The sequence below is a fragment of the Myiozetetes cayanensis genome, unplaced genomic scaffold (genome assembly GCF_022539395.1).
Source record: "Myiozetetes cayanensis isolate MyiCay16 unplaced genomic scaffold, myiCay2020 scf22, whole genome shotgun sequence".
NCBI classification, from domain to species: Eukaryota; Metazoa; Chordata; class Aves; order Passeriformes; family Tyrannidae; genus Myiozetetes; species Myiozetetes cayanensis.
Window position 1 is genome coordinate 58,770 of NW_026087434.1, and position 14,350 is coordinate 73,119.

The following is a 14,350-nucleotide window of genomic DNA, read 5'->3' on the forward strand; positions in this document are numbered from 1 at the left end:
CCGCCGGCTGCGGAGCTCCGGCGCGGCGGGTCTGTGGCTCTCGCCCCTCCCCTGCCACGGCGGGGGCGCCCTGGGTCCTACTGCCGCCGTGACTCCTTCCCGCTGCTACGGGTTCTCCCGTGCAGGGCCGGCCGCGTGCTGCGCGGCGCCGGGACTGCACAAGGCACCGGTGTGAGCTTTGCGCTGCTTGCGCAGAGGCCAACGCGGGGCTGGGTCCTGCCGGCGTGGATGATGCACCAGCTGTCCAGAGGTCCAGAGGAGCAGGACCTGAGCTGTGGACTTCAACGTATGAATGGACTTCTACAGTTGAGGTTTGTTCTGTGCTGCTATTTCTGTTTTCCAGGGAGCGATCGCAATTTCTTCATTGTCTCGCATGAGAATGACTCTTCCAAGCTTTCTTGCCTTATTTTCTTCTCAGGCGTTTTGAATGTGATATTGTGCATTCGGTAGATAACTTACAGGCTTCCCTCCTAATCCTCTACAAAGAGAGTGCTCCCTGCAAATATGTTTGCTTGAGACATCTCCTTTTACATCAAGATGGACTGAGCTCTCTGCACTGATCTGTTGTTGTTCTACTGCTATTCATACATGTTGGATTATAAAACTGAGTGTGTGTTCATACTGCTATTTAGGACCTGTGAAAGTTGTGGTGAGCTTCTCAAGTGCACTACAGAAAGTATCACTATTTGGGATCCTCGGTGCTTTGGAAATTCAGGATTAGATGCTCCACTCCCTTGTGTGCTTATAGCACACAATCCAGTGTGTAGAGGAGTGACTGTTCCCCCATGCTGGCCACTCGTGAGGCCGCACCTTGAATCCTGGGTTCAGTTTTTGGCCCCTCACAACAAGACAGAGGTTGAGACTGGAGTGTGTCCAGAGAAGGGAACAGATCTGGGGAAGGGTCTGGAGCACAAAGACCAGCTGAGCAAGATGGCAGGGCTCATCCTGGAAAAAAGGAGGCTCAGGGGGGACCTTCTCGCCCTGACAGCAAGGTGGAGCCAGGTGGAGATTAGGCTTTGCTCCTGGGGAGCGAGGGACAGGACAAGAGGATCAGCCTTGAGTTGTGTCAGGGGAAGTTTAGATTGAATATTAGGAAAAATTTCTTCTCCAAAAGGGTTGTCAAACATTGGAGTGGGATGCCCAGGGAGGTGGTGGAGTCACCATCCCTGAGGTTAACAGCTGGACCTAAAAAAATCAGTCTTTTCCAACCTAAATGATTCTGTGATTCCTATCACTGATGTGGAGATGCACAGGAGTAAAGTTCTAACTAGAAGAGGACAGATAGGATACAGTATTGTCTTTTGAGCATTATGGTATTGGACAGATTAGTAGCTTCCAATATTTTAGAACCTTGCTGAGGTCATGTAATACTGAGGGAGGATCTGCAACTCTTCTAATGACTTAGAAATTTCTTTTCCCTGCACATTATGTTTGTGTTGGCTTTTGGTTCAGTTTTGCTGAACTGTAGTACTCAGTTGTCTGTGCTTAGAGATTCACTGCAGTAATGTGTGAAGATGAGCAAGGCTGTGTGGTTTCTTTCGGGTAGATAGCATATAGCCAGTAAGACCTGCGTTGCTAATCTTAAAGATCAGTAAAGCCAGTTTTTGACTGTCTACCATTATCTGAATTTAGGCCATTTGTTGCAGGCAACTTCATCTTGCAGGCTAGATGAAGTTAATTGCAGGAGAGCAGAAACCACTGATTGTCGTGGAGTTTCTGAAGCAAGCTGTGCAGTGCCTGAGGCCCACCACAATTGGTAAAGTCTAGCAGCTGAAGACATTTTTACATGTCTTCACACAGATAATCTTGGTTCTCCAGGAAAAAGAAGTATGATCTCCATTTCCAGTCCCAAAGAACTGGAAAAACTTCAGGTTTTGAGAGGAAGACATTTTTACTTCTCATCACCCCATCCTCTGGCTCTAAGTTTTTAAGAAGGACAGTTCCATCCTGTAAAATGAATTTTCATAAATCTGTTACTCTGATTGTCCAGGTAAACATCTTTGGAATGTGTCATGACTCTTGTATGGCCATAGAAAAAAAATGAGGATGGTAGGATGACTAGATTGTGTAATCCTGGGTCTTGTTACAGAGTTGGGCCATAATGGGTTGGACATAGCCTTTGGGCTGGAAACTTGGAAGTGCTTTTGAGCCTAGTAGTATATGTGTAGCCAATATATACCCTACTTTTTCTCTCTACAATGTAACATTTTCAGAGGGTGAGTCCTTTTTGTTTTAATTTCCTTGTGAAGCTACATGTAAGTGTTGCTATTTCACAGTGTAGTGATGGGGCCGAAGGCTTGTATTCAAAAAGGGTGACTCTGAAGGTGGTTCTAAAGGTAGCTGAAATCTTACCTTTGGCCAAAATCTTACAGAACTCACTAATGTTTGGTAAGAACACAAAATCTCTTCTTAACTCCTGTTTCCTAAAAGGGCCAAAGGTTTCCTTCTTTTTCCGTCTATGAAACCAAGACATTTTCTGCGTTTATTTTAGATGTGTTCAGGTTCCTACATCGATCTTCAAATTCACATTGTGAATTTTTGACTCACCAGTAAAGTTTATCCATTTTGGGCACTACTGAATCACTGGAAGCCATCAGTTACTCATTTGGGGAACTGACACACATTTAACTACGTGACTAGGGACTGTTTGGAGGTACGCTGGAGAATATGACAGCTCATTTGAAACGGGGGATAGGGGCGAAGAAGATAATGTAGTTGATAAGTTAGGCAATGCTGAGGTAGGAAAAGGAGCATGCCAGTAGTCAGAATGGCATATGGATTTAGACATTCATCTATTATGTGATTATTCTGATGAGTGCTTTGAGAGGCTCACTGCAGAATGTAAATTATGCTGGGACTTGCGCTATAATCTTTGTGTCTCAGGTTTGGAAAATGATTTGAAGCCGGTTTTCACTGTTGTATTTTAAACCAGAGATGATTAATATAAATAAATGAACTAAATCCCTTTAATAATTGTAGGATTCTGAAAATATATGTAGATAAATGAAACTTACTTTATTTCAAAAGTCAGGTTGTAGGTTCTGATTCTAATTTTCAAAAATAGTTACTGATGGAAATGAACCCCTCCTTTCTTTAAATGGCATGGGGCTAGGACGCACAGTTCTTTTCTGATGACATAAGGAAAGATTATAAGAACTACTTATATCTTAAGATATGTAACATATATATATAGATATCTAAATCTATAAGAACTACTTAGATAATACTCTATCTTCTTTAAATTAGTACTTCAGATATAATATGGATGCAACATTCAGATTTCTGAAAAGTCCTCAGGCAAATCTTTATATAATCTAGAAAAACAGAAAAGTGAGAGAGTATTACAGGAAGTTTGCATCATGACTTCCAGACAAGCAAGTCATCTAAGTGACTAATGGAAAATCATGCTTTAGGTCCAGCTCATGTTTTACGTCTCCATCTGTCTCACGTGGTTTGGTTGATGGATACATTTTTTAATAATTAAATGCCTTGATAGCAAATTGTATTTATCTGTGCTGCATGACATCATGTTGCAGTTGGCCTGAGCTTGTTATACAATCTTTTTAAAGTTTTTCACATAATGCAGTGGAAGTTCAGAAGATGGGAAGTTTGTTCCCATCCCTAACAGCTGTACTGTAAGGGGCCAAGAATCTCCTTTCTGATCTGCACTATGGAGAAATTGTTTAATACTAAACAGTCTGATAAACGAAATGTGTGGGAAGTCAAGTGAACAAGAGAGTGAGATCTGAGAGTATAATACAAATATTATTTGTGTTTTGGGGAAAGGGGGTGTTACTAAAAGAGGCTGGGGCTGCAGAGGAGCGTGCCCATCCTCACACGATGCAGAGGAGGAGCTGCTGTGCGAGAGTAGCGAGGATGGAACGGGGAGAATGTGAGGAAGAGAATATGCTACCGGCTGCCTGGAAGTGAACGCAGCACGAGTAGCCGAGAAGCGCCGGCTGGTTGATCAGGAAGGGAGGCAGAAGGGGAACTGGTAACGCCTCCCGGAGCGAGGGCCGAGAGGAGGTGGCTCGGCTGAGAGCAAGGGGAGGAGCAGGCCCCCCCGCGAGGGATGACGGTGGGCGGTGTCCCCCAGGGACACGGGCCCGCCCCTCCCCGCCGCGGCTCCCGGGAGACGCGTCGACGTCCGTGAGCGGAGGGACGGGTAGGTTCGTGCCGGGAGGAGCCGAGCTGCGGCTGGTCGCACAGCATTTCGTCGTGCCGCAGGTGTTCTTTCGGAGCTCCCGACGCGTCGCTTGTGCATCTCGCGTCCTTTTCTTTCTCTGGGCACACCGTCTTTTTGCACCCCTCCTGCTAAGTACCCTCCGTGTGCAGTCCCTGAGTCCAAAGCATTATCTTGTGCTTCTCTCTACTGCCTTCCTCTAAGGAACTTGACCTCCACAGTCTGCCTTCCATCTGCTCTTCTGCCTCAGAACATCTGACCCTCTGGGCCTTCAATGGAACCTTCCTTCTGGGATCTGCTTCCTGTCTGCAGGTTCTGTTGGCAGTGTTTTCTCTTGCCCCTACTCAGTTGTCTTTTTCTCCCTTTCTGCTCTGCAGGTGTGCAGACCTCTAGTCCTGGAGAGTACTTGATCCCTGCCTTGCCAATAGCATTCCCATCCTCCATCTGTGTGGCTGTCCCTTCCTGTCATCCCTGGGCATATTTACCCTAGGGACTCAGTGCTCCTCATAGTGTGTTACCCTCTATTACATTCCTTGGACACTCCCTAGAATATGTAACCATGTCTCAGTCCTAGAAGCAATTGTTTCTTCTCACCATACCTTGCAGCCCATTATGCCTCCTAGTCTTCTATCTGCCCTGCGGAATGGGCCTGACATCATACCCCATGTAGGGTGCAATGTACCCTGCAACATAGCCCACCACATACTCTGCCCAAGTTATGTCCCTGCTACCAGGTTTCTTTTGTTTGTTGTTGGGTCTTTATCCTATCCCTCAGCTTCTGCTGTATTTTATCTATTTCGATCATATTGTATAATGCATGATGTATATTTGCTGTTTCATATATCTGACCTTACTTGAAAGGTAAATGGCAAACCTGCCTCCAAGGAGTAAAGAAAGAGACAACACACAAGTGATGCTAACTTGTATCAGTGATGGTCATAATTTTTTCGAGGACCTATATTGACTGGAGGTCACAAATCAGTGTCTATGCTGACTGCTTGTTTCATCTTGCAGCACGCTGTGAAACAGCTAGATATAAGGATAGCAAGGAAGAGAGAAGTGAGTTCAGTTTCTTTATACTTTGAAGAAAATTGTAAAGCTTTACACTTCTTTGACAAATAGGGGTTGTATGGAAGTCTGAAGGTTCTCAAGAATTACTCTGTTCTTCAGCATCACCTTGCTCTTATTTGATTGAAAGATGACTAGCTCAAACATGGCATTTTAGTAGAAGCAATTGCAAAGTCTCCACTGAATCAGATATGCCAACCACACTCCGTTGTGTGTGATTTGCAGCCAAGTTTGTGAGGGGGGGTGATTTTGTTTTGGTTTGGGTGTTTGTTTCTTTTGTTTTGGTTTGGTTTGGTTTTTTTTTTTTTTGGTTGGAGCTTTTGGTTTATTGGTTGTTTTTTTGATTTCTTTCTTTTTTTTTTTGAAGAAACTGACATAAGTCCCGTTAGGCCCTTATGAGAGTGAGCAGAGTACCTATCAATCTCCTCTTTCTGTATATGCTGAAGTAAATGGTTGGATTGCAATGGGTAATTTTGCTGGTTAGGTTGTAGGGGTAAACTGTGCTTGTTATAATATGTTCTTTCTTACGTGAATGCTGTTTCCTGAGTCATCTTTTGCTATCACCATATTTTGGTTTACTGTTCTTCTTGTGACTACAAGACATCCAGGCAATTGGTGCAATTTATATTTAAAATTACACTGTTATTTACATAATGGTCGTTATTGAAACCAACTTGCAATTATAAATATTGCTGCTCTCAAAGGCAAAATGCCCTTTTTGTCCGCATTACATTGCATTTCTAAGAAATACTGTTCTTTGTGATGGAAAACAATGTTTTAAAATTACAAGAAGGGTCATTAATTTATATTTTTATAGGGAATTAATGATTCCTATGTTATATGGAACCCAAACTTGCCTCAGAATACCTCTTTCAGTTTAGCATTAATTCGAGCTATGGAGATTGAGAGGAAGATTGTTTTTATAGGAAATGGTGTGATGCTTTTTAATTTTAGGATAATTTTAGAGAAAGATTGTAAAAGAAGTATCGTTTTTCTTAATCACCTCTTTCCAAGAAAAATTGTGACTTTAGTTGGATAATTTCAAGGAAGCAATGGGCTGGAGCTGTGGTGTTGTTTTTCATTCCTTGTGCAAAGGTCGTGTCTAATAACGTATTGTTAATTTTAACTAATAAAACATACATCAGGTTTTTAAAAGGCACTTGTAAAAGTGTTTTGATGCCTTAGTGGGTATAAACTGAGTATAGTATCTTTCACTGCCTGATGTCCAGAAAGCATCGCATAAGCATTTTTTATCTTTAATGTCTTTATGATCATGGTGGAGGGAGGAAGTCAGATTTAGTTAATCTTTTTAACTGTGGTAGCCATCAGATGGATTTGGAGCAACTGTAGCTGAAAGGATGAGACAGAAAGAACATATCTTTCTTAGTGTTGCATGTTATAGGAAGGGAGACATGAATATCCACAACAGTGACTTTTAAAAAAAACATTTATTTCTCCTTACCCAAAGGAAGAAGATATTACTTATACTATTTGTACATGGTAGCATGATTTGACCATTGCCAACAACATGCAGAATATGAAGAGAAAACATAATTTTATTTTAATTGTCTTGGGGAGAAATGTGAAATCTAGGCTGGCAGAATTGAAAGGCCACCAGATCATTGTGTCCTTTAGCAGGGTTTGTTACTCAGTGTATGTACTTGGGAAAAGCAAGTTGAATTCTTTTATACTTATCACGTCCAATGATCAGAGACTAATTTTTTTATCCTAGATAATTAGAATTGTTTGTTTGTGAAAAAAATGTTATTTAAGTTGTGGCATCCTTTAGCAGAGAGATACTGCATTATATTTGCTGATCTGAAAATCTCTCATTTAAAGAGATTAAAGAGCCACTGTTTGAAAGGCATACTTGTCCGATTTGTTTTGTGCATCCTGTGTTTATCCAGAAGGGATTATCTATAACCACTGACACAGAGTAATACTGCACAGTGAGAGAAGCTATATTGACTCCAGAGATTTTCCCAAATCTCTGGAGAGATCTGAGCAGAAATTACCATTTTTTAAACTTTTTTTTTAACCAATCATAGTGCTTAGAGATAATGTGGAGTTTTTTTCTTCTGCAGAATTTACAATTAGATACGAGACAAATATGGAGAAAAAACAACAGAAAGAGATGGAAGTGAAGCAAGTAAAAGGTTTTGCCAATAACAGCACAGGCTCCCTGTTGTTTATTTTCTTTTTAGTTTTAAAACTAGGAGAAAACAAATGGGACGTGGCAGTTAATATTGCTGATAAAAAAGAAGGCTGGACTGTGACTTGACTCATCATAAATGTCTTGAAGAAAAGAGAAATAAGTGTGCAGTTTGTAGGGTGGAGGGAATAAACACTGTTCTTTCGTTTTGTCTGCAGATCATTCTTTATTAATGTAACTAATGTCTTCAGTTGTAACGGTATCTTTGGGATTATTCTCAGCTTAAAATGGTAAACTGCTGTAAAGTGTTGTAAACCGTTTTGGGTCAAACTACATTTATAATGTAGAGGTGGCTGGGTAAGTTTTAAATAACTTTTTTTAGTTATTGTGAGTGATCTGGGCAAGACTCTGGAATTTGTCAAAGGTCACTAAATGATGTTACTGTGGTTCTGGAATATATGCAAATTCATTTAAAGCCAGTTCGGGAATTTTTCCCAGAGCATATCCTTTGGGAATGGAAGGAGGAGCTTGAGTCTTTTAGACCCAGCATTGCCTCTTTGCCAGGCTGAGCTGAATACTGATCACTGAGCAATACAACAATTATTCTTCTGATCTGCCTTGCCCTGAAGAGTTTTGGGATGAACAAGGGAGTTGTAAAAGTACCTGTCTAGACTACACTGAGACAGCATTTCTTATAGATTTTATTTGTATGCATAAGTGTTGACTATAGCATTCAGCTTAATTCAGGTGAAGTGTAAATTTAAAAGCAAAATCTAGCAGAATAGGAAAGTGAATATCCATTTAGATATTTGTGACTCTCCTGTTCTAGTTCACAGTTCTGTCTATGTATTTATATGATCAATCTTATCTCACCAAATGCAGTGGTCATTCAGCTACATAAAATAACTGTAATATCGAGTTGAAAGTAACCAGAAGGTTGCAGAACAGCATGATATCAATAAATCTTGAGGGATGATATCAATAAGTCTTGCAGGGATGAATACATAACTTGAAAAGGTTCAGTGTATCATTACTAGTCACATAAAGTATTAGTAGCAGCTCTTCGAATTTGTGTGAAATCCTGACCTTACTGGTATTCTTCCACTGTATCTCAGAGAAACTTTTTTTTCATAGCAAATAAAAATACTGTAGGAGGATAGGAAAAGATGTGGAGTTGTATCTAAATGTATCTAAAAGATCAGATTTCTGCTGGTCAGCTCTTGTTTTGCAGTTTCTTCTTATGTAACTGAAATTTTTGGGTGCAAGAGGAACTCCATTATACTTAAGCAGAAGTCCTGCACTACTTTTCAGCAGATCCTCCATATTTTGTATGCAACTTCTGAAGCATTGTTTTGGGATATAACATATACTGTTATAATTGGTTTCAGCTGATGAGAAAGAGATGTTACGGTGACTCTTTCTTTAGGAAATTATAGCATCTTGTCTTTATAATTATGTGTTATTGTTAAAAAAATTTACATATGGATGCCTCATTAGTTCACCAGAGATGCTTTTTAATGTAAATTTGTTTTATTTTTGTTTATAGCTCTAGGAATAGTTACAGAGGTCATCAGCATGAGGAGTATGTGAACCTGAAACTTCACATGGAGCAAAAATTCAAGAACTGGAAGGAGAGATTGATGTCAGAAATGGGTATAAGAATGTTGGAGAAACAATATTGTATTGCTGCACTGCCATTTAGAAATCCTTTTTTTAATTTTATATTTTTTAATTAGCTTGTTCTGGTTTAACATTGCTATAGTCATATAAGCTTTTTTTCCTATTTCTTTCTAAAAATTGATTATATTTATGATTACAGATTATGCCCTGCTTGTGTAGCAGCTGCTGCTTTGCTTGTCGGACAGCTGCCCCTTGTAAGGAACTGCTGAGAATGTGTTTAGTAATCTGAGATTGTGTAAGATTATTTTATGTAGACAGCCCACTGCTAAATTCGTTAACCTTGAATTTGCAGGAAAGGTCAGCATCTAGAAATCAGAGGTAGACTTAGGCAAGATGGGTAAATATACATTTTTTATCATACTCCTAATTACAAGGGTTTTTTTTCCCTTCTACCTCTTATATTCCTGTCATTTCACCATAAAAGGATCATCTGACTAACAGTGAAATTTGACCTTCAACTGTGATACTCTAGGGCAGAATTATACAACCTCTCTATATATTACAAACTTTAAAGAGCAACAAAACCTCCCTTCTTAGTTTTTTTATAAAAATGTGTTTGATACTGAAATCACTTTTACATATTTACATATGAATGTGTTTAATTGTTAGAACTAGAATAGTTAATTTTTGACCTGTCAACCAAACCAATATATAATATAAATGAAATGGTATTGTTGGACAGTTGTGTCTTGCAGGCAGCACCTGCTGATCCACATCTCGCTGCCCTCAGTCCTGCTAAAATAACATAGCTTCATCCAGGGCTCTCTTGCCCGTTGGTTCTCCAGAGGCAATTTATGAACGTACCCAAAGAAGTATGGGCACTGCTCACCTGAGCAATACTTGAGAGCTGGCTTGGTTTGGAAGTTATTGTTGTGCATTGTGCGGTTGAACTGTAACGATAAAGCTAATTAGCTGCTCTCTGCAAGCACAAGGGTACAGCATCTCATACACACAATTTTTCTTACTCCACTGGAGGAGGACAAAAGTTATCTCCATTGTTTATGCCTTACAACTAAAGAAGCATTGCCATTGGATCTCCTTGCAGTCATTCCTTTTAATCTAACACATGATGTAGTATCAATTAGCAAAAATCCCTTGTGATCTCATCCTCTTGTTTTCAAATTTCAGTTGTGACTTATCAACTGAACTTGTCAAAGTAGTATCTCTCAAACACTTTTTTCATTACCTTATCAGTTTAGCCACCTGAATGGCAGCTCACTGCAAGAGTTTAGTTTTCTGGAAAATCCGTGCCTTCTTTATGAATAGTTTTTCATACACTTACAAGACATAGGTGGTGTGAAGCATAAGTGTCACAATTTCTCAGTGGTGTCTTTACTGGTGTTTCCATGTGTCAGAATAACTTGCAGTATTACTTCGGAGGAATTTCACGGCAGAATGACCATTATGTAGTATTGTTCTTAGTTGGGATTGAAATGTAAAGTCCTTTAACAGCAGATTTTTGTTTTCCCAAAAATGACAAACCACATGACTGTTTTGATTCTTTTCATTTAAATTGAAATTCAGGGAACAAGTTGGGGAGGGAGGGAAGAAGTTTTTCCCATAGCTTCCTGTCTCCCAGCAGCCCCCTTGTCACTTTGTTTCTAGAGTAGAAAACATGGTAGTATTTTTCTAACAACTTTTCAGTAATGCTTTATTTTTCTAACTCTTTAGTAGTTCTGCAAGTATACAATTTAAAAGCCTCTTGAATGCAGCCAAAATTTTCCTTTCTAATTCTAGTGAATAGTTTTGCTTACCTTAAACAAAAAGCTTAGACTAGTGAACACAAGTCTCTACAGTGTACCTTTAAATTTTTTTCGTGAGATTTGTTAGTGACCACTTTTTGCACTGTTTCTATTGTCGTCCTGCAAAACCAGAGGGAAACAGTTAAATGTTTATCAGCACTACTTCCATATATATATGCATGTATGCATAAGAAGATGGATGTTCTAGCTGCTTGTAGTAGATTGTACATAGTAAACAATATCCCTTCATTCGTATGCTTATAATCTAAATTTAACTTCTGTTAAGATTTTTTATCTTATGTTTAAAATTTTTCTTTGAACTGTGGCAAAAAAAAGCTGAAATAATTTCATTTGGTTTCTTTTTGTATATCTCAAGACTGTTCTGCCCCATTTGCTGAATGAAGTGTCCAGTTTAAAAAAATAAAGAAGTGGAAAATACCCACAACTTTTAGCACTGGAGAGAGATAGCACTTTTCTGCACCTCTAAAAGTTAAAATGAAGATCAGTTATTTCTGTAATGCCTAGTCTTTGACGTATTACAGATACTCAGATGGCTGTAAAGGAATTGAACTTTTAATGTCTATAAGATGGTGGGGTTTTTTTGTAAAATTAACTTCTTTTTTTTCCTCTCTCTGTGATGGTTATTGAATCAGATCTTATTTTGCAAAGGATACGGTTTGGCTGACGTGTTTCTTTAAATTCCCCTGTGCTGTACCTACCACATTAGGGTATGTCAAAAAACACCGCAAAACGTCCTTAGTTATTTATTCTGCTGAAATCAACAGCTTTGCTCTTGGTATCATAGATATAAGCAACTGCCTCTAGCAGCTGATCAAGAATGGATTCTAGAACAGAGTAAAATGCAAACAGAACTAAACTGGCAACAGCTCTGTGAGAATGCTGAACATAATCGGTATCAGAAATCAGAGGATCTAACACAAAGCCTGTCTTCGTCAAGAGAGGAGGTGAGAGTTTCAAATTAACACTGTTTAAGAATCATCTGTTGCAGAGAGACCTATGGAGTTTTTTCCACCATGGTGTTTCTTGGGGAAGTATGATTTTGGTCTTCTTTCAAAAATATGTAAAATAGCAATTCTGTATGGAGCACAGTAGTTCACCACACATATCTGATCAGAGACTAGATTAATTTTCATGAACAATCTGTAATAGTGGCCTTTTCTCCCTTTTCATGAAATCAAGTCATCTTGAGAGATGTCACTGCTTTTGTCTTGCCATTTTAGCAAAAGAAGAAAGATCTCTCTTAGAGCAGCCCCAGGCCAAAAAGAATTTCAGGTCACAGTACCACTTGAATTCTGTCAAGGGAACCTGAGAAACTGAGTATTTTTGTATGGGGGAAAAAATCTATTTTGTGTAGTGTACCAGCTTCTGTTTCTGAAAAATTAAATGCATTTAATTAAATACATTTTTATTGTTTAGAGACTATTACACAATGGGCTATCAGCTCTTCATGCCAGATTGCCTAGTAAACTCATGGGTACAGAGGAAACACTTGTTTATGAAGTTTAGAATGCAGGCATTTACTCTGGTGTTATTTTATCATTGTCTTTCAAAAATGATTCATAGGCATCAATAGCTGCAGCACAGGAACACGTGAGAGATGAATCAGCATTGTCCATTTCACATAAAGATGAGACAATGAAGCTAAATTATTTGTCTGTGAAGGCGGTTTTTGACAGAGCCAAAAGGGATGTGCTTAAGTCCCTGTGCTATGATTTAAAATATCTTTTGATCTTTTTCTTTTTTTATTTCCTTTTTTCCTTTTCTTCTCCCTTTCCCTTCCTTTCTTTGCCTTTTTCTTTTCTCCATCCCTTTGTCCTTGAGCTACTGGCATTCTCTGCTTTTTGTCTTTTCCCTCTTTCCTGGGTTGAAGCTGATCTACAGAAAACAGACTGCAGGTTGCATAAAGTGAAGACTGTTCTTTCTGCTTTGGCTGCTGAGAAAGAACAGACAGTACAAGCGTCATTTAATCAGTATTTTACCTGAAGGGGAGAAACAGATTAGACAACACTTAGCGTTAGACACTAGTGCAGACATTCTGAGATGTCAACTTTATGAGCCTTGATTCCACTGGATTTACTGTAAGCAGTTCATCTGTTTCATATATTTTATTCAAAAGATAGACATATCTAGCCTGGAATGCACATAGATTAGATGTCACAGGCTCAATTATGGCTCTCATTTATTAGTCACTGGCAAAAGGCGCAAGCTGGATGTAGACAGTTACTCCAAAACACGACAATGTAGTGTACCATCGTGGCACATCAGAATGGGAAGAATTAATTTCTGGAATGTTCCTGAGGTTCTATGTCAGTTGCAGTTCAAGGTAGATTTTAAGTTGTAAAGTTAAAATTTTAAGGCAAAGCTTCGAAATACTAATATGCCAGCGGTATAAAATAATGTCTTATATTTCAGTATCACTGTTTTTCCTTTCATTGCTACCTATTAAAATCCATATATTTTAAATATGCATTCAGAATTGCAAGCGTAACGCTGGTTTGAAGCCATGCTGAAGGATAATGCATTATAAGTAGAAAATTGTCTTTTGTAAATAAATGAAAGTAAAGAGTGCGCTGCAGTGCACTCTACTGGGCAGCTACAGGTGCTCAACAGTGAGCAGTTCAGAGCATGTTACCAGAGCTTAAAGAAAGAAAGAAAAAGAAGAAGTAAGAAAAAGTAGTGTTAAGCAAGCCTAGTAGTTCCTGAATGCAGGAGTGTTGTATTCAGAAAGATACTTTCTGAATTTTTATCAGACAAAAGTAGACTGCTAGCATAAAAAACTTGCTATGGAGCAAGTTGTTTTTCCAATTTCATTTCAGACTGTACTGGTCTGTGAATTGATCGTTGAGATACTGAAGGAAGCAAGGTTGGGCAGGGGTTTTTTAGCTGTTCACATTTGCTGTTGTCTTCAACTGTTGTTGACAAGACTTTTGTTTTCATTGTCACACTTTTCTTTCTGTTGTTAAAATACTCTTGTTTTTGCACTTTTGGCCTGTAGGATAAGCAGTACCCATCTCAGCAAAGACTTTTTTGGTCTCTGATTTATGGGAAGGGCCAGTGTTTAAAAAACTAAATAACAAAAAAAAGTCTACTATTCTGAACTAGAACCTTTTCCTGTAATTTTTCTATACAAAGTGAAGTGTAGTAGTCATTCTCAGCCTTTAATTAAGCAACAGAGATGTGAAACACAGCAGTCTGGAAAATCTTGCTTATAACTGATTTTTTTAGTATGACTTAGGTCATATTTGTCTAACTAGACCATGCTGATAATACCATAGGATTGCATAGATAAGGAAAGATTACTTACAGTAATTCTGGATAATTATGTGGTGTTCTCCCTGGACCCTTTTCCACTTACAAAAATCTGGAACAGCTGTATTTCTGGTTGAAACTGTGATGGTTCATGTTTTTGTTGCAAGTTGAGATGAAGTCCAGGGCCCCAAAATTCAGAACACATCTGGGTGATGTATTGGTACCTCCTGGTGCCTTTCCCCTCCTCACCTTAAC

The 14,350-nt window shown here is 39.1% G+C and overlaps 1 protein-coding gene across 7 annotated transcripts in view; it reads left to right on the forward strand.

The window, feature by feature from the left end:
• Positions 1 to 4,093: 4,093 nt before the first annotated feature.
• The window catches only part of CCDC57 (coiled-coil domain containing 57), a 34,304-nt gene continuing 24,047 nt past the window's right edge, over positions 4,094 to 14,350 (forward strand). Inside the window, exons 1-4 of one of the 7 annotated variants that reach the window (XM_050319412.1) lie at positions 4,094 to 4,165; positions 8,950 to 9,056; positions 9,223 to 9,277; positions 11,631 to 11,790. In XM_050319412.1, coding sequence (XP_050175369.1) covers positions 11,686 to 11,790 — 105 coding nt within the window. In that variant the 5' untranslated portion in view covers positions 4,094 to 4,165; positions 8,950 to 9,056; positions 9,223 to 9,277; positions 11,631 to 11,685. Of the gene's footprint in view, positions 4,496 to 4,959; positions 5,243 to 8,949; positions 9,057 to 9,222; positions 9,278 to 11,630; positions 11,791 to 14,350 lie in introns of those variants that run through there. The other 6 variants (XM_050319409.1, XM_050319406.1, XM_050319411.1 and 3 more) reach the window with 6 other exon arrangements.